At 41.8% G+C, this 22,699-nt stretch overlaps 1 protein-coding gene and 1 long non-coding RNA gene across 5 annotated transcripts in view; one reads left to right on the top strand and one right to left on the bottom strand.

Annotated features, from left to right (window-relative positions):
- The window catches only part of LOC101465895 (collagen alpha-1(XIV) chain), a 175,181-nt gene that overhangs the window by 23,919 nt on the left and 128,563 nt on the right, over window positions 1-22,699 (bottom strand). For all 4 annotated transcript variants that reach the window (XM_076889756.1, XM_076889754.1, XM_076889753.1 and 1 more), the window contains 3 exons: window positions 16,296-16,391; window positions 15,801-15,854; window positions 7,082-7,135 (listed from right to left, as the gene is read on the bottom strand). In XM_076889756.1, the coding sequence (XP_076745871.1) occupies window positions 7,082-7,135; window positions 15,801-15,854; window positions 16,296-16,391 (204 nt within the window). The remainder of the gene's footprint in view (window positions 1-7,081; window positions 7,136-15,800; window positions 15,855-16,295; window positions 16,392-22,699) is intronic.
- On the top strand, window positions 5,122-6,736 carry LOC143420929 (uncharacterized). The gene is made up of 2 exons (XR_013100680.1): window positions 5,122-5,337; window positions 6,066-6,736. It is a non-coding gene; the product is annotated as an uncharacterized LOC143420929 (long non-coding RNA).

Below are 22,699 nucleotides of genomic sequence, written 5' to 3'. Positions count from 1 at the left end.
GAACTTTATATACAGTATTATGTTATGTTATTTTAGAAACCTGTCAAAAACCTTTTAAAACAAAAAAATTCCTGAATTCATGTTGTTATAGCCACATTTGAGCTGGCATACTGGAGTTCTCTGAGAAGTCAGAAATTAATCAAGCATAATATTCAGCTGCAAGTAAAGATTTTCATTTGAAATCTTAATAAAAATAATAATAATGTGCTTTATTATTTAATCTATCTGCCGTTTTGTAAAGCAGTCAATTTGAATATTCATGGATGACAACAATAATTATATTATAGCATTAAAATTATTATTTTGATTAATGAGCTTGCACATACTGATCATTACAGAAACAGAAAAAACATTCTAGTAATTAATAATGCTGTTAATTTAGGGCAACTATGACATCAGTTAGTTGAATACTGTACTTTACTAATTAGCAGGTTGAGGTGATGATGTAAAGACATTTTGAGTAAACATACGTTGGAAGCACAGCTGCTTTAGTTTCAGTGTTACTTTCTTTGCGTTGCTCTTGCTCGCTAGCTAGCTTACTCTTATGATTTATGTTAACAGCAATTTTTCAGTTTTTTCTTTTACTATGAGCCAAAATGTCAGCTGTGAAAAACCAAGCGTATTCTGACTCAGTGTTTTGGATTGTAAATCTTTCCATTACAGTCAGAGTGTTGTTGGATGCAGTCTGTAGCGTAGCGTTTGAACACACAAGCCAACTCTCGATCCACATTTGTAGCAGCTCTGCAGAGCCTTTAACGTTTAAAAATATTACAATATGGTGCACACTCTAATATAAATGATGTACATTAGTCTGTCAAGCGGTATCAAACTGAGCATTAATATTTTAAAAGTATTAAAGAACTGAGTCCAGAAAAAAAAAAGAAATAGGAAAAAAAAGAACAAATCCCTGTCAGCATTAAGTTCACTGGCTTAAGTGTACTAAGACAGCTGAGAAGTGCTGCTACTGATCCTGCAACAGTTTCCTGGACTCTTTTACTAAATGCCCGCATCATTATACTGTATTTGCTGCACAGTCTGACAGATACACCTGCTGTGTTTCTCAAATCACGTTCTTTCTTACACACAAGTTAAGCGCTTAAGAGCCTTCACACAATCCAGTACTGCTACGTGAGGTGCTCTACAAGTATCTGTATGGTGCACTCATAGTGAACAAATATCACCAGAGTGACTACGCAGTGGAAAGAGGGAAAGGGAACGGGCACATCATCAGCTGATGATGCAGATGCTAGGTGCTTTTACACTGTTTAGGTGCTTACAGTACTGTGCAAAAGTCTTGAGCTACCCCTTTCTAATTTCTTTAGTTGAATCTACAAAAAACAAACAAGATGACACAGTTCAGTGGCCATAAAATATGCACCAATTTTGCACCAAAGAGATAATTCCCATAGACCTATTACCTAAAAACTGACATATAATCAGGATGGTGTGCAATGTGTCCTAAAAAACAAAAATTGAGGGAACTGGAGACGTGGTGGACAGAAGAACTGGCAAGCCTAAAAAACTATCTACAGCAGATGAACAGTATCTCGAAGTCCTTAAAAAATAAAAAATAAAAAAAAATCTGAGGATGCATCTGGCCTTCAATTCATCCATCTACTGTTCATCAAATCCTCATCAAAATGGTCTCGATGGAAGGATGGCTGTCAAGAAGGAGAGAGGAAACAGGAAAAGGCTAAGGTATGCCAAATTACACAAGTATTGGACTGAAAATCGGTGGAAACAGGTTTTTTTGGACCGATGAATCTAAATTTACAATTTTTGTCTCAAGTAGTCATCATTACAGTGGGGAAAATGAACAGGCTTCATGGCTTTATGGTAGTTTCACTGTTTAATGGACAGAATATCAAACAATAATCCAGAAAAAGCACAATAAAATTATAAACTGATTTGCATATCAGTTAATAAAATAAGTATTTGATACCAAAGTAGAAACCTTTGTTGGCAAACACAGTGGTAAGACATTTCTTTTAGTTGGTTACCAGGTTTACACAGATCTCAGGAAGGATTTTGGCCTACTACTGCTCACAGAAACCCTCAAAGTCCTTTAGGTTTCTTGGCTGCTGCTTGGCAACTCAAAGCTTCAGCTCCCTCCACAGATTTTGTTTAATAGGATGGAGGTCTGGGGACTGGCTAGGCCAGTTGTTGCCTTGGTGGTATGTTTTGAGTTACTGTTATGGTGTAAGACCAATCCATGACTCATCTTCACTGTTCTAGCAAACAGAAAGAGGTTCCCATCTAAGATTTTTACAGTACATGGCCCCGTCCTTTAGCCCTTCAGTGCTGTGAGGTTGTCCTGTTCCCTTAACAGAAAAACAGCTTCAAAGCATAATGTTTCCACAATCGCTTCTACAATTGTTTCCATGACAGCTCTTTGGTCTTGTCCATTCCACATGTGTGCTTTGCAGGGAGTGCAGAATCATTAGGCAAATGAGTATTTTGTCCACATCATCCTCTTCATGCATGTTGTCTTACTCCAAGCTGTATAGGCTCGAAAACCTACTACCAATTAAGCATATTAGGTGATGTGCATCTCTGTAATGAGAAGGGGTGTGGTCTAATGACATCAATACCCTATATCAGGTGTGCATAATTATTAGGCAATGTCCTTTCCTTTGGCAAAATGGGTCAAAAGAAGGACTTGACAGGCTCAGAAAAGTCAAAAATAGTGAGATATCTTGCAGAGGGATGCAGCAGTCTCAAAATTGCAAAGCTTCTGAAGCGTGATCATCGAACAATCAAGCGTTTCATTCAAAATAGTCAACAGGGTCGCAAGAAGCGTGTGGAAAAACCAAGGCGCCAAATAACTGCCCATGAACTGAGAAAAGTCAAGCGTGCAGCTGCCAAGATGCCACTTGCCACCAGTTTGGCCATATTTCAGAGCTGCAACATCACTGGAGTGCCCAAAAGCACAAGGAGTGCAATACTCAGAGACATGGCCAAGGTAAGAAAGGCTGAAAGACGACCACCACTGAACAAGACACACAAGCTGAAACGTCAAGACTGGGCCAAGAAATATCTCAAGACTGATTTTTCTAAGGTTTTATGGACTGATGAAATGAGAGTGAGTCTTGATGGGCCAGATGGATGGGCCCGTGGCTGGATTGGTAAAGGGCAGAGAGCTCCAGTCTGACTCAGACGCCAGCAAGGTGGAGGTGGAGTACTGGTTTGGGCTGGTATCATCAAAGATGAGCTTGTGGGGCCTTTTCGGGTTGAGGATGGAGTCAAGCTCAACTCCCAGTCCTACTGCCAGTTTCTGGAAGACACCTTCTTCAAGCAGTGGTACAGGAAGAAGTCTGCATCCTTCAAGAAAAACATGATTTTCATGCAGGAAAATGCTCCATCACACGCATCCAAGTACTCCACAGCGTGGCTGGCAAGAAAGGGTATAAAAGAAGAAAAACTAATGACATGGCCTCCTTGTTCACCTGATCTGAACCCCATTGAGAACCTGTGGTCCATCATCAAATGTGAGATTTACAAGGAGGGAAAACAGTACACCTCTCTGAACAGTGTCTGGGAGGCTGTGGTTGCTGCTGCACGCAATGTTGATGGTGAACAGATCAAAACACTGACAGAATCCATGGATGGCAGGCTTTTGAGTGTCCTTGCAAAGAAAGGTGGCTATATTGGTCGCTGATTTGTTTTTGTTTTGTTTTTGAATGTCAGAAATGTATATTTGTGAATGTGGAGATGTTATATTGGTTTCACTGGTAAAAATAAATAATTGAAATGGGTATATATTTGTTTTTTGTTAGGTTGCCTAATAATTATGCACAGTAATAGTCACCTGCACACACAGATATCCCCCTAAAATAGCTAAAACTAAAAACAAACTAAAAACTACTTCCAAAAACATTCAGCTTTGATATTAATGAGTTTTTTTGGGTTCATTGAGAACATGGTTGTTGTTCAATAATAAAATTATTCCTCAAAAATACAACTTGCCTAATAATTCTGCACTCCCTGTACATCATCTGGAAACCTCTATAAAAATTCATGTTAACACTGGTAGGCATTGCTGAAACAAAAAGATGTGAACAAAAGACATAATTGTCTTAAAATGGATTTGATGAAATGTGGGGAAAAGCATAACTAGCAGTCAGGTTCTGCAAATCAAGCACTTGGATGTCTGATCATCAGTAAGTGTGTGCAGAAAAAAAATCCAAGAGCTTCATTTCAGACTCTACAGGCCTTAGTTAGCATGTTAAATGTTAAAATTCACGATAATAATAAACTGTATTTGTTTGTGCTTTTCAAACCACTCAGGGTCACCTTTCAGTACAAAATTAACAAGAACATTATTAAAAGAGATTTCAAATCCAGGAAGAATAAGATTGTAAAACATATAAAACAAGATGCTTGTGAGTGATACTCTGATGGAAAAAGATGGGATTTGAACTGTGTCAGAGATTGTAGTGGACAAAGGTGAAGTGGTAATAAGTTCCAAAGATGAGGTGCAGCTCAGGTAAAGCTTGTCAAGCTTGTTAGACTTATACAAACTCTTTTTTTGCCTTAAATACTGTATATCCATGTACATTTGCACATTTCAATACATTTCACATTTTCCTAGCAAAAAATAAAGAATGAGGGACGGCTCGAGATTTTTTCCACAGTATTTATTGTATTCATGCGAAAGTGTAGCAAAAACATAAGGCCAAAGGCACAAATGCTTGCAGATCTTAATAAATGTTTTTGGTGAAAGTGGCATTTCTAGTAGTACACAGTGTGATGTTGCTTTGAGACAACATTACAAATCTTAAAAGTCATGTGTAGGGATGGGTACCGGTGTCCGGTGACATAAACGGTAGTAACCAGACTGAAAAGCAGCGCACATTTCGGTGCTTTATTTCGGTGCTTTTTTTTCCTGAGCTGTGATACACTTCTAGTCAATCATTTTACGTTTCCGAGGATAGTAGGCGGGGCCAGGTACGTACGTTCTGTTAGAGCAGAGCTACAGATTAAAAATGCCCAAGGCGAAGCGGTCAAAAGTCTGGCTGTACTTCACAGCAAAATATGCAAACTCAGCAGCCTGCAACAAGTGCTTTAAGGTGATATTGTGATACTGTCAAAGGAGGTAACACCAAGAATCCGATTAAACAGCTGGCGACGCATAGCGTTCTTTTTAAAAGCCGAGAAATGCGCCGTATTTGATAGCTTGCTGCGAGACCTCACACCGTGCACGTCGGGTGGGTTGCCAGTTATCGGACCCGGAGCAACATCCCCCAAAAACCCGAAGAATAGAGTCCTGGCCCCTAGCCCTGCCAGTGTAGCAGAAATGATGAGGATGATGATGCAGCAGCAGCCGTTCTTCTCTGCGTGAGTAGCTTAATGTTGTTCATGTGTAATTTACGTTGAGTAGGCTAACCACGTGATTACATTAATGCAGGTAAGGTGAACTAGCAAACATCATCATAGCTACATGCGGCTGTCTTCTTGTTTGATGGCAGATACTCCCTTCACCCTGGCCAAAAAGGCTAAAATGACCAAAGAAAAAGTGGAAAACAGCTAAACATGAGAGGTTTTTGGACAAAGTTTGTGTTTTTTCCATTGTTTAAGCACTGCTTCCAGCCAAGAGTGATACCATATATGCCACATAGCTGCAGAAAAGGCTAACATTGTTATCTTTTTACAAAAAAAAACAGCTGAACATGAGAGGTTTTTGGACAAAGTTTGTGTTCTCCATTCTTTAAGCACCGGTTCGAGCACCGTTTAAGCACCGGCACCGTTTCAAAAGTACCGATTTGGCACCGGTATCGGATAAAACCTAAACGATACCCATCCCTAGTCATGTGCTACATAAGTAAGTACTGAGTGTAACACAACTTTAAGTCAGCATGAGTTGTACAATTTGTGGAAACTTCACTGTGAATTCAGTTTGACTCTGTAGAAAATTTCTGATAATCAAATCTGAACTTTCTCAATACTGTATTTAAATTCAGGTGGCAAAAAGATCAAGTAAAAAAAAGTTTAAGTTTACAAAGATGTCACTGACTGATTTAATTAAACCAAATTATAATATAAGTTGGTTGTTTTCCTTCTAAAAGTTCATGAACTCCAAACCTCTCTGGCACTGTGAGAAGAAACTCTGGCCAACATGCAAGCATCCTCAAGGAAACCACATGACAAGCCTGAAAACTATGCAAGACGTCTTCTGACAACTACCACTGAGGGGATGAGTGCTTGGACATGTGTGGGCCAAAAAAGAGACAGCAGATGGATGAAGTGCAAGACTTTCACCTCTCCAGGAGCCAGACACGGACAACAGGCTTCTATGACTATGTTACATATTTGGAATAAACCTCCTTTTTTCTGCTTGCTGATACATTACCCTCTGGCTATGTTTCTGTTTTGGTATTTACAGTCCAGTTGAGCATTGTAAGGCCTGATCCCGCTGTCAGCATCAACTACAGACCAGCTGGTATCACAGAGCCCTAAAAGTGCTGGATCTCATATACTGTGAATGCTGTACATGAAACCAGGGTGATGTAGCTCTGAACAACTGGGGGAAGACATGCATGGTTTTATGAAGACACATAAAACTAAACAGAGAAATGCAGCTGGACATTAAGGCGCTGTGCAAAGCTGGAAATGGACCATAAAAAACGTTCTCAATAAACACGCCTCTGTTTTCACTTTCTTTTGTATGGTATTATTTATCTAACTCATTTAACTGAATGCAAACTTTGATTTTCATATTAAAGAAACTACAAAGAAATGCCATGAATATTAATGAATCTATGTATATTTCCTCAAAACTTATTTAGTGTATTAGAGCATATTTTCGTGATGACAGCGGAGTGATTATGCAGCTGTTTTACTGTTTTATCTTTGCAGATCTCATCCATTGTGCCTTTTTTATTTAGATGTTCACTTTCAGAATTGTATTTTACACCCCATTAAATTAAAACGTCCACCCCTATGTACCTATGTACTGTATTTCAGACTGTAGTTAACCAAATGCATGCAATAGACAGTACACTACACTCTACATTTCCAACAACCAACAAATCAGGCAGTGTAACACAAACCAGCAAAGCTGAACATCATGTCAGTATCTTACCCTTGATCCTGGGGGACCATCTCTACCAGGTGAGCCAGGACCTCCGGGAACTCCCTGAGAAAAACACAAACACAGGGGTTTGAATTACTGTGGCAATACAGACTGACTGAGGATTTATGCTTCAGTGAGAAAACTACGCCATAGCTACGTAGCAACCACTAACAAATCTGAAACCCTACGGTCCAAACTGATGCTAACCTGCCTAAAACCTTAACCACACGGCATGTCGCGCAGCTTTTCAGCACTGTCAATGTCCAGCTACTTTTTTACACCAGGTTTTGAATTTACCAGTGACAACTTATTTCAATATAAGAAATAATAACAGCATTAATGTAAGAACTCACGAATGTCGGCATAATCATGGAGTGATTTTGTTAAAACTGTGGGAATGGATGTGAAGGAACGGACAAATAAATGGAAGAACTTGAGGAACACAGATGTCTGTCCCTGAAAAAAACTAATCACAACAAAGAGCAAGGGCCCAGGAGGGAAAGATGTTCCAGCTTTTTATTTGTTTCTATCAGCTGGTGTTAGGATTAAAATTATTTAAGCTGTTTTTTATATGCACATTGTGATGGGATCATTAAAGAGTTGGAGCTCCATGTTTTGAAGGTCGGAAGCTTCATTCAGTGCTATGACTGAATTGAAATATTGTGATTGACGTAGAGTCCAGAGGGTTTTTTCGCAGCATGCTTACACATCATAACTAGCTAACACTCAGGATGATATTTACTGGGCCAAGGGAGTCTGAACAGAATATCCCGAACTTAGATAATAAATAGAATCAGTAAGAGATTTATAATCAAGGCTACGCAGGGAGGTGTTTTCTTTTTCTGTTTCTGTTATTCCAGGAAGGAGCAGATACGAGGTCGGAGAGAAGACTCGTAGGGAAACAGCCGGACCACCACATCGCTTCCGGAAGAATACTTGTTTTTGTTGGGGTATAAAACTGCACGGCTCCATCCGGGGTCATACTTTCTGTGAAGACAGATGGCTGATTTCACAGAGAGGTCCAGTGCTGTAACTTGTAATTTCAACTGCTGAAGCATATTAAATCTTTTTAAACAACAGACATTCTCCAGTACTTCCTGGAGACTGAACACGACACTTGCTCCATGCATAAATCAGACATGACATGACCGAACGGTAATTAACACATAATGCACAACGCAGATTCATAAATGCCAGTGACATCATCGGCAGCTTGTGTAGGTTGCATCATTGTCCATCAGCAGGAATCTCATCATAATTAGGAAAATGTATTTGTAGTATTTCCATGCAGTCATCTTGGTTGTTGCTGACCTGATATGAGCAGGAAACCAAAGGACTTAAATCAGCCTTCAAAATCAGATTTTCTTTAAAATTGTGAATTCATTTAATTTCTTTCTTCTTCTTCTTTTTGCACCATCGCAGCCCAGTGAATTTTTAAAAAGTGTTTTAGCTGCCGAATCACGTACAGTATATCAAGGAAAGTCTTTATCCATAAATGTCTCATAATAATTAAAATACGCACAGACGTGCTACTAAAGGTCAGAACAGCTGAGGATTTGCTATCTTGCTCAACAATGCTTTGACGGCAGTGGACATAAATCTGATTTATAAAAAGGACCAGCTTTTAACCCTCTGGGCACAGACAGTCTTCATATCAGCAGTCGACCCCGCCGCTCCATCTCCTGCCCCATTTCTCCTTCATCCGCCTCTCCGCAGGTCAATGCACACACAGCCAATTCCAAAATGCAGCCACGGACTGCGTGCTGAGGAGATTTATCTCCGCACTTCAGTATTAGTGGAGGGCTCATAAAACAGGACAGTTAACACTGTTAAAGGTTCTACAAATTACAGGACGGGGTCGCAAAGGACAGGCCTCATATGATTAACGATGTGCCGCCGTTCAGATGTTGCCTGATGTGCACTCTCCCATGACATCTGCAATAATACCTCCCCTGCAACTTTCACTCAGATATCGACAAACTTCAAGAAACACGTGGAGCGGAGAGGCAAACCTCCACGTCTGCACAAAACACAAAGACTGATGAAACCATTGTTGACATTAAAGACGAAGTTAGTAAAGCGAACTGCAAAAGAAAAATAATTATAGCAAAAAAAATGTTATGAAAGTATCGTGGCTCTATGTAAAATGTAAATAAAAATAATAATTCAATAATTTAAACACTACATCCACAAACACTACATATTAAATGTTAAATAAAAAGTGCGCTGCATCACCTTTTCTTTCAAAAAAGCGATAAGACTAATTTCTCATTTATTTCTCGCTTTATAGTAAAATGATTTCAGCTGCTCGACACTTCTGAGTTTCTTTTATGGTAAATATGCCAAAATATGTGCGTGACACGTCCAGTTTAGCAGCTGTACTGTTTTACTATCACGCCCCGCTGTCATAAGCTGTACATGTGTCCTGCGATCTCCTGCTTTCATAAGCCAAACCTTTCCTCAAAACTATATTATTATATTAAATTTGCAGTCTAGATGGTCCACATCCTCTTTAGCTCGGAGGATGAGACATTCTTTACTTCAAGGAAGAATTCAACATTTTCAAACTTGAAACCACAGGACAGTTTTCCACTTTACCTCAGTCTCTGAAATTAGCTCAGGCACAGTAACATTTCTAAATGTTATTTCAATACATTTTTTGCTCTGCATGATCGAGTTTCAGCTTGCATTTGTGGATAGTGATTAACTCTGTTCTCGGACAGGCTTTAGGATGTCCTCCTGACCACATGCAGTGATTTCCAGGACAGAACTGTGCTGTGTTTATAATACAACACTGTCTGAGGCCCTGAAGATCACAGCTGTTTATTACTGGCTTTAATTTAATCTTTTAAAGATATCATATACTGTGCAAGATAAAATACTCAAACTGCAAATTTAGATTGCTCTGTTTTACTGATGGGGCACCGCCCTCCTCCGCCCTTATAATAATGCCACTATTTAACCCAATTAGCTCTGAGTTAATACACCATGTGGGTTTTTTTTTGTAGAGAACTAGAGAGTTTTTCAAGTATTTATTTTTATTATTATTTTGCTTTTGTCTTGACTTTCCTTTGAAGGAGTTCCCTGTATAACATTCAAATTGAGCATACGTGCTGAAAACACATAAAATGTCAGTTTCAATATTAAATAGGCTGTTTTTGTATTATTACATTTAATATAGAGTTTAATTAATTTGGATATAATGGTATTGCATACTTATTCATATTTTCCATTGTCCCATTTAGTTTTTTTGGTTTCTTTTTTTGGAGAGCAGTTGAAGAAATCTTTCAGTCAAGTCAAACTTGGAACAGTTTTCTGAACTTCTCTACCTGTACCGATTTTTTTAAAACCACTTTTAAGAAAAAAAGCTTCAAGTTTCAGTTATAGTCTAACTATAAAATATTCAGTGTTTGATCATAAAATATTAAAATATTCTTTTGTTTCTTGATAAATGCTGCATAATTCACAACACCCTGAGAATAAAATGAACAGGCAGGCCAAAGAAATTAATAATTGGAGTGTGCGAGTGATTCTGATTCAATACATTAGCCTCGGGATTTACACACACACAGAAATGCACAGCTGTAAATTTCCATGGTGTCCGGCAGATAAAGGACTGAGATGAGGGGGTCATGTGGGGCAACCGTATATATCCGCACAAGATCAAGAATGAGACCAATTTGAAATTATTGCCTATACCAAAACAACCCGCATCCCTCTCTCAGACAAAACCAAAATTATTAGTCGATAACAAAACCTCACATGCGCGCGATAAACAAAATGAAAGCGAGAGATGAGAGAGACGGCTACGCACACAAACACACAGTCGCCGCTCTTCAATGCAGCTGCATTTTTCATTGTCAAATTGAAACAGAGGTGGAGGGGATGCTGACGACAAGGTTACATTGTATTTACTGCAGGAAGAAACAGAGCGAGGGCGAGAGGGAGAGAGAGAGAGACTGAGGTAATTGATGCTTTAGAGTTGTGATACTCTCTGTGGTCCCTCGTATATTACAACAGGGCCCTGGAAGCTACATTATTCCCCCACTGAGCCACACACACACCCATTCATATTCCTTGCTGTGACAAAACACATTATTACTCAGTAACATAGTGCAGCACAGGGCAGCACTGCCAGCTTTTATTAATAGGGCTATGCAGGCACAGAGATCGCTAGATAGTGCCGCATCGAGGACTGCTGAAGCTCTCCGTGAGCTCGTTGGGAGACTAGTTGTTCTCGCCTCCTGAGAGTGGCTAACGTTTCGCTGCGCTTCTGAAAATGAAACTAATAGAAACAAACATTTTTTGGGGGGACAAATAGAAAACATTTTCAAATTCTTTCAGAAAATGAAAATTTGCAATTTGTTGGGCATTGAAATGCAGGTGAATTAAAATTGTCACAATCAGCAGGGCTGGCTGCGTGTAGAGTGAAACGTGGACCCAAATGCAGACGAAACAAAACGTGAAACGTGACTTGAATAACCAAAAATGAGCCGTTTATTGAGCTGGCAAAATAACTGCAAACAAAAGGCAAAAGGCAAGACATGAGCCTAATGACAGGACAGGGGAAGTGAAACTAAATACAGTGAACCAAGAACACTCAACTCCTTCAAAATAAAACCGGAAACACTGAAACTAGACATGACAACACAAGTTTAACAGGCCTAACACGTGATGAACAATATAAGAACCCAAATACAGAAACCAAGGAAACAATAAATAATGACTGCCTTTAACCTCAACTAAAAGCTAAATAGGAATGACACATGAACTAATCACAAATCTAAAATGAGACAAATACAAAATGTACTCAGAGCGCTGGGTCGGAGACAATCCAGCACTCCCATTCAATCAAGCTTTATTATAAGTGCAAAATTAAAAAGAGTTCTTATGTTAAATATCCTGTTGTGTGCAAAGATGTCGAGTGCCATTAGCTTGACTACCCAGGCTTTACTTGACCACTGAGAATTATTAATTATTTAATCATTCTTACAGTACCGAACAAAATCGGCTGATTCAACTGTCGAAGGAAACCATTAGAAAACGACCGTCCAAACATGGAGCCTGTGTGCTCTGCAGATCAATGTACGAGTGTGACACGATCAGGGGGAAGATGGGAACAGTGACTGTAACAAATTGTGCTCAGCGATGTAAAAAAAATAAATAAAATATAAGACTGCTCCTTTCTTTTTGCTCTGTGCTGAAGCCATCTCTCAAAATCAAAACCTTGGCACTGTCAGCTCGAGTGCAGCTGTTGTAATGAATTTAAGTTTAACTTTTATCAAATTATTCTCTGAAACGTTCTTATTCAATTCAATTCAATTCAATTTTATTTATATAGCGCCAAATCACAACAAAAGTCGCCTCAAGGCGCTTCATAGATGCTTATCCCCGTAAACGTCTGGAGATATGGTTTGCAAAGACACAAGACAGAAGGCCTCTAGATGTTAGTCCATGTGCTAATAAATGACACTCATATATTATATCAATACTCCATCTCAAATGCGTTGAAACACATTTTCTTTTCTTCAACCAAAGCTGATGCATCCAGATAAATACTACACGCCTGAAAGGGTTCTTGGCTACGGAGCCCCCCAGGGGACATGGGAGAAAAAAAAATTACGGAGGAAAAAAAAAAAAATTAGGGAGAAAAAAAAAATTAAGACGGACTTTTGCGAGATCTCGCAAAAGTATTGCGAGCGCTCGCAAAAGTTTTAGCCGCATTCTTCGGAGGCCGCCAGCTCGAAACCGACCGGGAGGTCGAGGCACGATGTGCCGGGAAAGCGGTGTTCCTCCCGGCTGTAGTAGGTCTCGACTTCCCGTTAGCTTCGAGCTAGTGGCCGCCAGCTCGAAGCCGACCGGGAGGTCGAGGCACGATGTGCCGGGAAAGCGGTGTTCCTCTCGGCTGTAGTAGGTCTCGACCTCCCGTTAGCAATACTTTTGCGAGATCTCGCAATACTTTTGCGAGATCTCGCAAAAGTATTGCGAGATCTCGCAAAAGTCCGTCTTAATTTTTTTTTTTCTCCCAAATTTTTTTTTCCTCCCTAATTTTTTTTTTCCCTCCGTAATTTTTTTTTCTCCCATGTCCCCTGGGGGGCTCCGTACTTGGCCACTTCAAATGTCAATGGATTTTCTCAGTCTCCCAGTCAGAAGCCTGCAGGTGTTATCTGTGTTCTTGTTCCAGTTCATAAGTTTAAAAACTAACCATTTCTACAACAGGCGGGCCTGCACAGAGCGGCGAGGATAGTGCTGCGTCAGGAGCTGCTTTAGCTCAGTGCGAACAAGTGTGAGGAAGTGAGACAGAACTTTTACGCCTTCCGTTTTCTTCGCTTTCAAACAAAGTAAATTCAGCAAACCTTCGTTCACTGAAATGCATGCACATTACCAGGTATTATTTTATTTATCAGCTAAAAACAGAAAAACAAACTTGAAAAAATTAGAAAAACGGTCTGTCAAGAAGCACTTCTACAACAGTGAAAGTCTCTGCAGACTCCTACAGGTAAGTGATTCATTTAATATTTAACCAGTCTAGCTGCAAAACAGCAGAGATTCAGACTCCAGCTCAGCTTACACACCCATTACTCACCCTCACAGTTGTTTTCACTTAATTAGCCTGATTAGCTCTGTTTTCAGGAGTGGTGCGTGTATATTACCTTTGCTGGGGAAATAAATCTGTTTACATAGTCACATTCTTAAGACTTATTTCCCTTTGGAGGCTAAATACCAAAGTCTTTATACCATAGCATTAAATTTTATGGTGCAAACTTGATCCAAGGTTGTAGTAGGGTGAGGTTTTTTTGGGGGGGGCAGTAAAAGTAATGTCCTCTGAAGTGATGGAGACATTGTATATTAGTGGTTTGGGCCTATGACCTTGCACAATGACCTAACCTGAATCTGATTAAATAGAGATTTATTATAATACAGATACATTAAAGGAAGCACAAAAGTGACATATTCTTCCTTGAAAAATAAGTGTCTCCTGGTACACAGCTACTGAAACAATGACTGTGTCTTTGCTGATGTCCAGGGCTCCCAGTAGAACACCATTAAATTAATTCAGTATTACTTTGGATTGGTTCAGTGCAGAATAATCGAGACGCCTGTGATGATTATTCACATCTCACTGATTCCATTAGACTGCATCATGACCATGTGCATGTGTAGACTGCTAAAACACACCCCCACACACTAAAACCCACCAACCACTAGCATTAAGACCAGATCCTTCCAGTCCTGTAATTTGGATCTGACATGTTATTCCAGCCCATCCCACAGATGCTCAGCCTGACTGAGATCAGGGAAATAAGGTGGCCAAGTCGACACCCTACAGCTGTCAGGGTGTACCTCTGTAATGAAACTGGGGGTTATGTGTTTAGGTACAAGCAAAAGTAACATCCAGATAAAGTTTTCCAGCAGAATATTGCCCAGAGCCTCAAGCCATGCCTCGTCTACATGATGTCATCAGACCAGGCTAACCTTTTTTCCTTTGGACCACATTTGGCAGGTATTAAACCGGAAACACCCACAAGAGCAGCAAGTTCAGCCCTTGCCGTTACCCTGGCCCATGCACTGACCTCCTTGAGTTGCTGCTGTTCCCTGCCACACACTGTCCCATATAGTAATTTATAAGATCTGTTATTTATATTTAGTTATTTCAGTACTTAGGTTTACATTTATTTGAGTATTTATTAAATTTATTTCAGCTGTTTTACCTATTGTTCAGTAGAATGCTGCGTATACTGAGGCTTACTGTAAAGCACTGTTTCATTTGTATCATGTCACATATTTCAATGACAATTAAAGCTGAGTCTGAGGAAACGTTGCTGAGATCTTCACACTTGGACATTTATCTTTGTTTCAAAACATCACCTTCAAGAGCTGCTATAATGTGTCCACCTCCCTGAAGAAGGCCACTGTAACAAGTGAATCAGAGTTAATCACACTTCTCTCCCCCCTCCCTTCTCTCCCGCTCATTTACATAGTGTAATTATGAAATGATCAGGAGCAACACAACAACTGTGTCTACAACTGATCAAATGAAGCCACAGTAGTTCTAAACAAACCAATAATTTGCCCTGTCAGCACTGGCCTGGCAAACATGTCACCAATATTGGCTACACAGGCAAGTCATTTTGGATTTTTTTCAGTCCAGTGCATTTTATCTATCACATTAGATATGTACTGGTGAGCTAATCATTTTGGTAAAACATTTTATTTATCCCTAACTAAGTTATCTGCTACAGTTAATCAGAAATAACACACCGAGTCCATGTCAGCCTTAGTAAGAACGGCCGAAAGTATCAAGGAAACAAGAAAAATAATTGTAAAAAATCAAATGAAAACACAGAAATATGCTTTTATAGAGTAACACGTCTCACTTCTGTGAGCGTACAGGTCCAGGGCACCTTTTATTAGATGTAGGATTCATTTCAATTCTGCACACACACACACACACACACACACACACACACACACACACACACACACACACACACACACACACACACACACACACACACAGAGCTGGGTATACTTAGTAGTACTTAGCTCCTATAAGTAAGACAGAAACACAGGAGGAAAACATTGTATTTCAGGCAGGGTGGAAAGTAATTCCCTCTCCGTGTTGTACTTTGTAATGTAGGGAATCAGACAGTAAATGTAGGGCATCAGTAAACACACTTTACTGCTATGTTTTACAACATTGACCATTTTTGGGAAATGTTCTTACCATTGGTCCGGAAGGGCCGATCTCTCCTCTCTCTCCTTTCTCCCCAAGAGCTCCCTGTAAAACAAACAATGTCATTGCGGCTGGGCTGGACTCGTGGGCCTCGTGATAGCCACGGACTGGAAAAGCCAACATCAGTTATCTTAATAAGATGCCGGGCCATTTCTTTGGGCAAGATCCGAGAAATGTCTGGAAGTCTATTTGAGGCATATGTCAACATTTGTCAGTTCACAATGGCAGGTGGTAGACAGCTTAATATCAAGTGCAGTCATAATTGCACACATTTCTGAACTTGCTGAAGAAAGATGGGAACAAACTGCAAAAAGCACACGTCCAGTGACCGGTTATCATAATTCAGTGAAAGTGCTGCTTGAGAATGACAAAACTTGATATGTTACTTGATCCCAAAGTTTTATTTTTGTTATTACAGGAAGTTGTGCGAGTTTCAACGCTAAAGCAATTGTGGAAAAATCCACCTTTACGCCAGTAAAGTCTTACCGGAGGCCCCTGAATGGAGAGTCCGTTGGGTCCTTGAGGACCAGGTTGCCCTGGGGGTCCAGAAGGGCCAACTTCTCCTACGGGCCCTTGAGGTCCCTGTGAAAAACACCACGTGGAACCAAAGTAGCAACTTTAAGTTACATATAGTAACACAGATTGGTGAGAAAGATAAACCCTGTGGTTCTTTAGTCTGACCCCCTGAGGATAAAAATGTTTTTGTGACCTCCTCACTCTCCAGAATCTGGAATGGCAAAATTTAAGAGTGCAGAACACGACTGCATAGTCAGCAATAAAAAATGTCATTTAAAGGCACGACAGCCTTTTACATCAATTTAACCGTCGGTAGCATCTCCTGATGTGAGACTCTCTGTTGGAGAGATAAAGGAACTGGCCTGAACCGGGCTCAGAGGCTCATTTTCATAAACAAGGCTAAAAAGAGCGTGAGAGCTTTATAGCTTTACTAAATATAAAAACGGACACGATCGCTGCTTCTGTTCAGATCGTTCTACACATTTTTGATCAATTTAATCTCCAAAGAATGTTTAAGAGATTTTTTGTGCCAATTCAGCATGATGTCCATCAGGTTTAGATGGTTGCCATCCATCTGAAGTCAGGTCTTTGCAGCTCATTTCATTGGTGTATGTGGATTACAAACCGAGTTCACAAACAGGAGACAGAAAAGAGAAATTCCTACAAACCACGACTGATTTGCAGTATTTGTGGCTTGTTGGCCGAGCGGCAGCAGTAGCCAAAGTAATCGTTGCTCCAGCTGTATTTATTATTTTAAAGTTCAGCCTTAGAGGTTGTTGGGTCAGGGCTGCCTTATCCATGCACATGATCAAAATAAAGCATGGATCAGATATACATGAGTGGAAAGGAAATAAAAACAAACAGAGAGAAATGTTGTTGTTTTTTATCTCATATTTAACTTAATATTATTCTCATAAAAATATTGCACCAAAGTAAATCACTTTAAGGTTTATTTTGCAAAAAGAATAATTTATTTTGCGTTTTATCCACCGTTATCCTGTAATATGTAATTCACTAAAATGAATTAGTAGCACTGAATGTAGAAAACCCCTGTGATTTGTGTATATAGACTGTTCCACGGACCCCCTCTAACCACTGCTAAGATGGTACATTCCTCCCATCCCTTGTTTGTGTTTGCGCTGGTCCACCTTGATAGCGCTGGTGGAGCTGGGCTGTTGTACTGAACATGTGTAGTGCGTGTGCGTGAATGATAAGTAAGTGCCTTGTATTTGTTTGTTCTATGGTTGTAACTTATCATATACTTAGCTATGTACATTGGGTGATGCTTAGTAGAGTTTTCCAGCTGTTCGTGTAGCCACGAGACACTGTATATTCACGCTGATTTGACCAAAATGGCGCTACCCTTGTGAACTGAGCTGCCCAAAGTAAAGATGGAGTCTATCCCTGTGCAGCAGCCCATTTGTGTCCACCAGGGGGTGGTGTTTAGTCATTTCTGTTCAACCCTTTCTGTATTATTTAGACCAGTTTGGTTGACTTTAATTGTTTGCTAATTGTAATTTCTGTTATTTTACAGAACCACACACACACATATACATATACTCACACGAATTCACTTCTGGAGATGTTTGGATTAAAAGAACCCTAATTATCATTGCTGTGGACCCTCTCTTTCATCATATAAGTCACCTGTGCCTTCTGACCGAGGATAGGAAAATCCTGCTGTAATTTGCCAGTCTATTAAGCACACACATGTCCAGTTCAAGTGGTCCTTCGAGCCGGATTAATTACAGCATTTCCTAACATGGCGACATCCCGATATGATGAAGAACAACGAGGTGCCCGGCAAAGGAGACCACATAGGGCTCCAAGATATCTGGATGACTTCATCTGGACCTATCCCCCACAGCCGACTAACCCAGTTCCACCGAACGCTAACGCAGCTACTCCAATACACCAAATCGCTGGCATCGATGGCTCACCAGAGATGGAGAGAATAAGGAGGATGGAGCAGTGTGTTACCCAGGTACAGGAGCAGATGAGGGAGATACAGAGCGCTATACAAGTGTCTTTGAACTTTGGCCAAAGAACCCCCCAAGTACAGTTACAAACCCAGGTCCGGAGCCATAGTATGCCTTTACTAACTGTGGATAATAATCCTACACAAGCTCCTCCTATGGGCGGACTAGAAAACATCCCCCCCATATCTCCAGTAATACCTGGCCCTCAGTTTCATACTGTACAGCAGACCTCCCCTTCCACAGCTCATCATGTTGATAACCCTCAAATATTACAGTCAACAGCTCCTACTCTCCCTGTTAACCGACCTATTCCTCAGTCCCCTCTATACGTCCACTCTTCCATGCCATCAGCTGCTCAGCCAACACCAGTGGTACCCCGGTCTGCATCTACAGCAACAGAACAGCCACATCCTCCCTGGTATCAGCAAAGAGACCTGAATTGGCAGTCATCAACCCCACAGTGGTCTGTGCCACACAGTGCTGCTCAGTTTAGTATCCCTGGCACTATGCAGTACCCTGTCACGCTGCCGCCTGGCATGCCCTCTCCAGGTTATCCGCCTTGGACTTCAGGCCCACCTCTCAGTCAGCCATACGTTACACCCGTGCTGCCACCTGCTGTTAGCTCACAGTATACCTATCGGCATCCTGCTCCAGCTGCACCTGTCAGTTCACAGCATGATGTAATTCAGAGCAGCCCACAACACTCCTCATCTCTGCTTTCCTCTCAGAGACCGAACTTGATGGAGATGGCTATTTCCTCTTCTTATGGCATCCCAAAACCCAACCTGATCCGCTTCACCACAGGAAAAGAGAGTGATTTCCTGCTACTGAAGAAAGGTCTGGATGGAGTTTTGGGACCACACCCACACCTGTCTGAGGATTACAAATTCCAAGTACTTCTGGATCATCTAAAGTTTCCTCCTGCGTTTCAGCTTGCAAAGAGGTATGTGCATGACACTATGCCCTTCAGTAAAGCAATGCAGGCTCTACAGCAGCGCTATGGACAACCACGCCAATTAGTCCAAGGTGAAATTAACAACATTTTGAGAGCTCCCACAGTGAAAGCTGGAGATGCACAGGGGTTTGAAGACTTTGCTCTATCAGTTAGTAGTTTGGTGGGACTACTAAACTCCATGGAAGGAGCTGCTAAGAGCGAACTAGAGTGTGGTTCCCATGTGGACAGGCTTTTGAGTAAACTCCCCTTCTCCTATCAAGACAGTTTTGCTGAATATTGTCTTGCAAAGGGCATCTTGCGGAGTGACTCAGCTAACACCTATACTCTCCCTGACTTTGCACAGTGGTTGGAGAGGAAGTCACAGGCCATACAGATATCACGAAGGGCTACAGAAAGCTACATATCTGATAAACCCCGCTCAGATCGTAGAGACAAGTCATCACGACCATTAAAGACATCCTCATCAGTCTACTATGGCACTGGCAAGCCTACAACACCGACGGCTAATACCACTTCAGCCCCTACTGACAGTAAAGAACCTATGAAAGGGAAGAAAAGAGAGAAATTTAAGCCCTACTGCCCCTTCTGTAGCAGTACAGAACATTACTTGAGTTCCTGTTCTGACTTCAGTAAGCTGAGTACTACACAGATTATTACATGGATTAATGACAATAAGAGATGCTGGAGATGTGGTCGGAGTCACCAGCCTGACAGTTGCAATCTGAAGAAACCTTGTGCCACCTGCGGAGAACAACACCTGCAGATCCTTCATGAAGCTGCCTCTCGCTCAAACAAGAGTATCCTGACATTGAGTACAGCCTCCAGCATGGTGTATTTGGACCAAGTCACTCATTCAGGCAGGGTCATGCTTAAAGTGGTCCCAGTTACCCTCCACAACAATGGGCGATCTCTGTCCACCTATGCCATTCTTGACGATGGATCAGAGCGGACTATTGTTTTATCTGCAGCGGTTCATTACCTGCAATTAAATATCACAGAGGAGTCCCTCAAACTACGAACCATCAGGCAGGAGGTGTCACAGTTACATGGCGCATCGGTTTCTTTTGAACTGAGTGCACCCAGCTCTCCCCAAATCAAACATCACATCAGACGTGTCTTCACTGCTAAAGAACTTAATCTGGCAAAACAATCCTGCCCAGTGGACATACTCCGTCAGAGATATCCACATCTGGCCGACGTTCCCATCAAAGCATTTAAGGATGTGCAGCCTATGCTTCTTATAGGCTCAGATAATGTCCAGCTCATCACCCCTCTGTCACCTGTCAAAGTTGGTCCACTAGGCAGCCCTGTTGCTGTCAACACTAACCTCGGTTGGGCCATCCAGGGACCAGCTACCTTTCTACATCTACCTACTGAAGCTTCATGTCTGCACACATCCCTGTTACCATCTCCTTCTCAAGCGTTAAGACAGAACGTTGAGAAGCTGTGGCAGTTAGATGTGCTCCCCTTTCGATCAGAGAAAGAGGTAACTCGCTCTAAACAAGACAAAGAGGCACTGGAGTTACTGCAGAAAACCACAGAACGTGTACAGGTGGATGGAGTAGCTCGTTATGCTACTCCTCTGCTCCGCCGCAGAGACTCCACTAAACTACGAACTGACCATGACGCAGTGATGGCTCTCCTTCGGTCCACAGAGAAGCGCCTGATTAAAGATCCTGATTTAGCGGCTGTGTACAATGCAGAAATACACAAACTGGAACAAGCAGGTTATGTAAGAAAACTCACTCCTGAAGAAGCAAACCTCACAGATGAATCCTGGTTCATTCCCCATCATATTGTGCATCATAACAATAAGCCTAGGATAGTTTTCAACTGTTCCTTCCAATACAGGCAAGACTGTCTTAACGATCAGCTGCTACCAGGTCCAACTCTCGGTCCATCCTTAATAGGTGTCCTGTTGAGATTTAGGGAGCACCCTGTTGCTGTGAGTGGGGACATACGAGGTATGTTCCATCAGGTGCGGCTTCTTCCGCATGACCGGCCCCTGCTGAGATTCGTGTGGAGAGATATGGAAAGAGATCGGAGCCCGGACATTTATGAGTGGTGTGTCCTGCCCTTTGGAACCACATGCAGCCCCTGTTGTGCCACGTATGCCCTTCAGCGCCATGTGCAGGATCATAAAGATGGCAATGAACAAGTACTAGACTCAGTGCTGTGCTCATTTTATGTCGATAACTGTTTGCAATCTCTGCCCTTTGCTTTGCAGGCACGGCCACTTGTCGATAACATCAGAGAGTTGCTATCTACTGGTGGTTTCGAAATCCGACAGTGGGCAAGTAACTACCCAGAGGCCATTGCTCATCTCCCCTCTGAAGCAAAGTCCCCTACCTGCGAGCTGTGGTTGACTGAACACCAACCAGATCCCCAAGAACCAACCTTAGGCTTGGCATGGCACTGCTCCACAGACCAGATTGCCTACAGATGTCGGCCAGTGGTTCCTCAGGAGTCAACCATGAGAAATATCTACAGCATCCTCGCCTCTCAATACGACCCACTGGGCTTCATCATCCCCTTCACGACCCGGGCAAAGGTTATTGTTCAACGTCTGTGGCAGAATGACAGGAACTGGGATGATCCCATCGAGGGCGAGTTACTCCAGCGGTGGCAAGAGTGGGTGAGTGAGCTACAGTATCTACAAGAAATCTGTCTGCCTAGATGCTACATAGCCCCAGCAACCCAAGAGGGAACTTTCCAGCTGCATGTATTCTGTGATGCGTCAGAGAGTGCTTACGGAGCAGTGGCATATTTGAGATTTAAATCGGCAGAACATGAGGTCCACACTGCCTTTATCATGGCCAGATCACGTGTAGCTCCCCGCAAGAAACTGTCAATTCCCCGTTTAGAGCTGTGTGCTGTACTGGCTGGGGCACAACTGTCTAGACTCCTCCTCAGTGAGCTTACTCTGCCCATTAGTGAGACTACTTTATGGACCGATTCTACCACTGTGTTGAACTGGATCCAGTCCGAATCCTGTCACTATAAAGTGTTTGTAGGTACTCGTATTGCCGAAATACAGGAGCTGACTGAGGCCGCCAGCTGGAGATATGTCCCCTCGGCTTTGAACCCAGCAGATGATATCACCCGGGGAAAACCATTACGTGAGCTGTCAAAACCTAGCCAGTGGATGGATGGGCCCCCCTTCCTGAGACAAGCATCTGAGCAGTGGCCAGCACGACCTACTGTGAGTACAGACACTGAAGATAATACTGAGTTAAAGAAATCAGCTTTCTGTGCCTGTGTCACTACAGATTTGGCACAGTCTGATCCTGCATACAACACCTGGGCTGATTTGGTGCAGGCCACCCACCTGTCTTCTCACGGGGCGGCTGGCCTCCCTATGTCAGCAGCACAACGACTAGGGACAGAAGTTCAAATTCTCAAACAGGCGCAACAAGAAAGCTTCCCTGTTGAAGTACACA

Source organism: Maylandia zebra, linkage group LG11 (genome assembly GCF_041146795.1).
Source record: "Maylandia zebra isolate NMK-2024a linkage group LG11, Mzebra_GT3a, whole genome shotgun sequence".
In the NCBI taxonomy this organism is placed as follows: Eukaryota; Metazoa; Chordata; class Actinopteri; order Cichliformes; family Cichlidae; genus Maylandia; species Maylandia zebra.
This window is presented reverse-complemented; position numbering and strand designations above follow the sequence as displayed.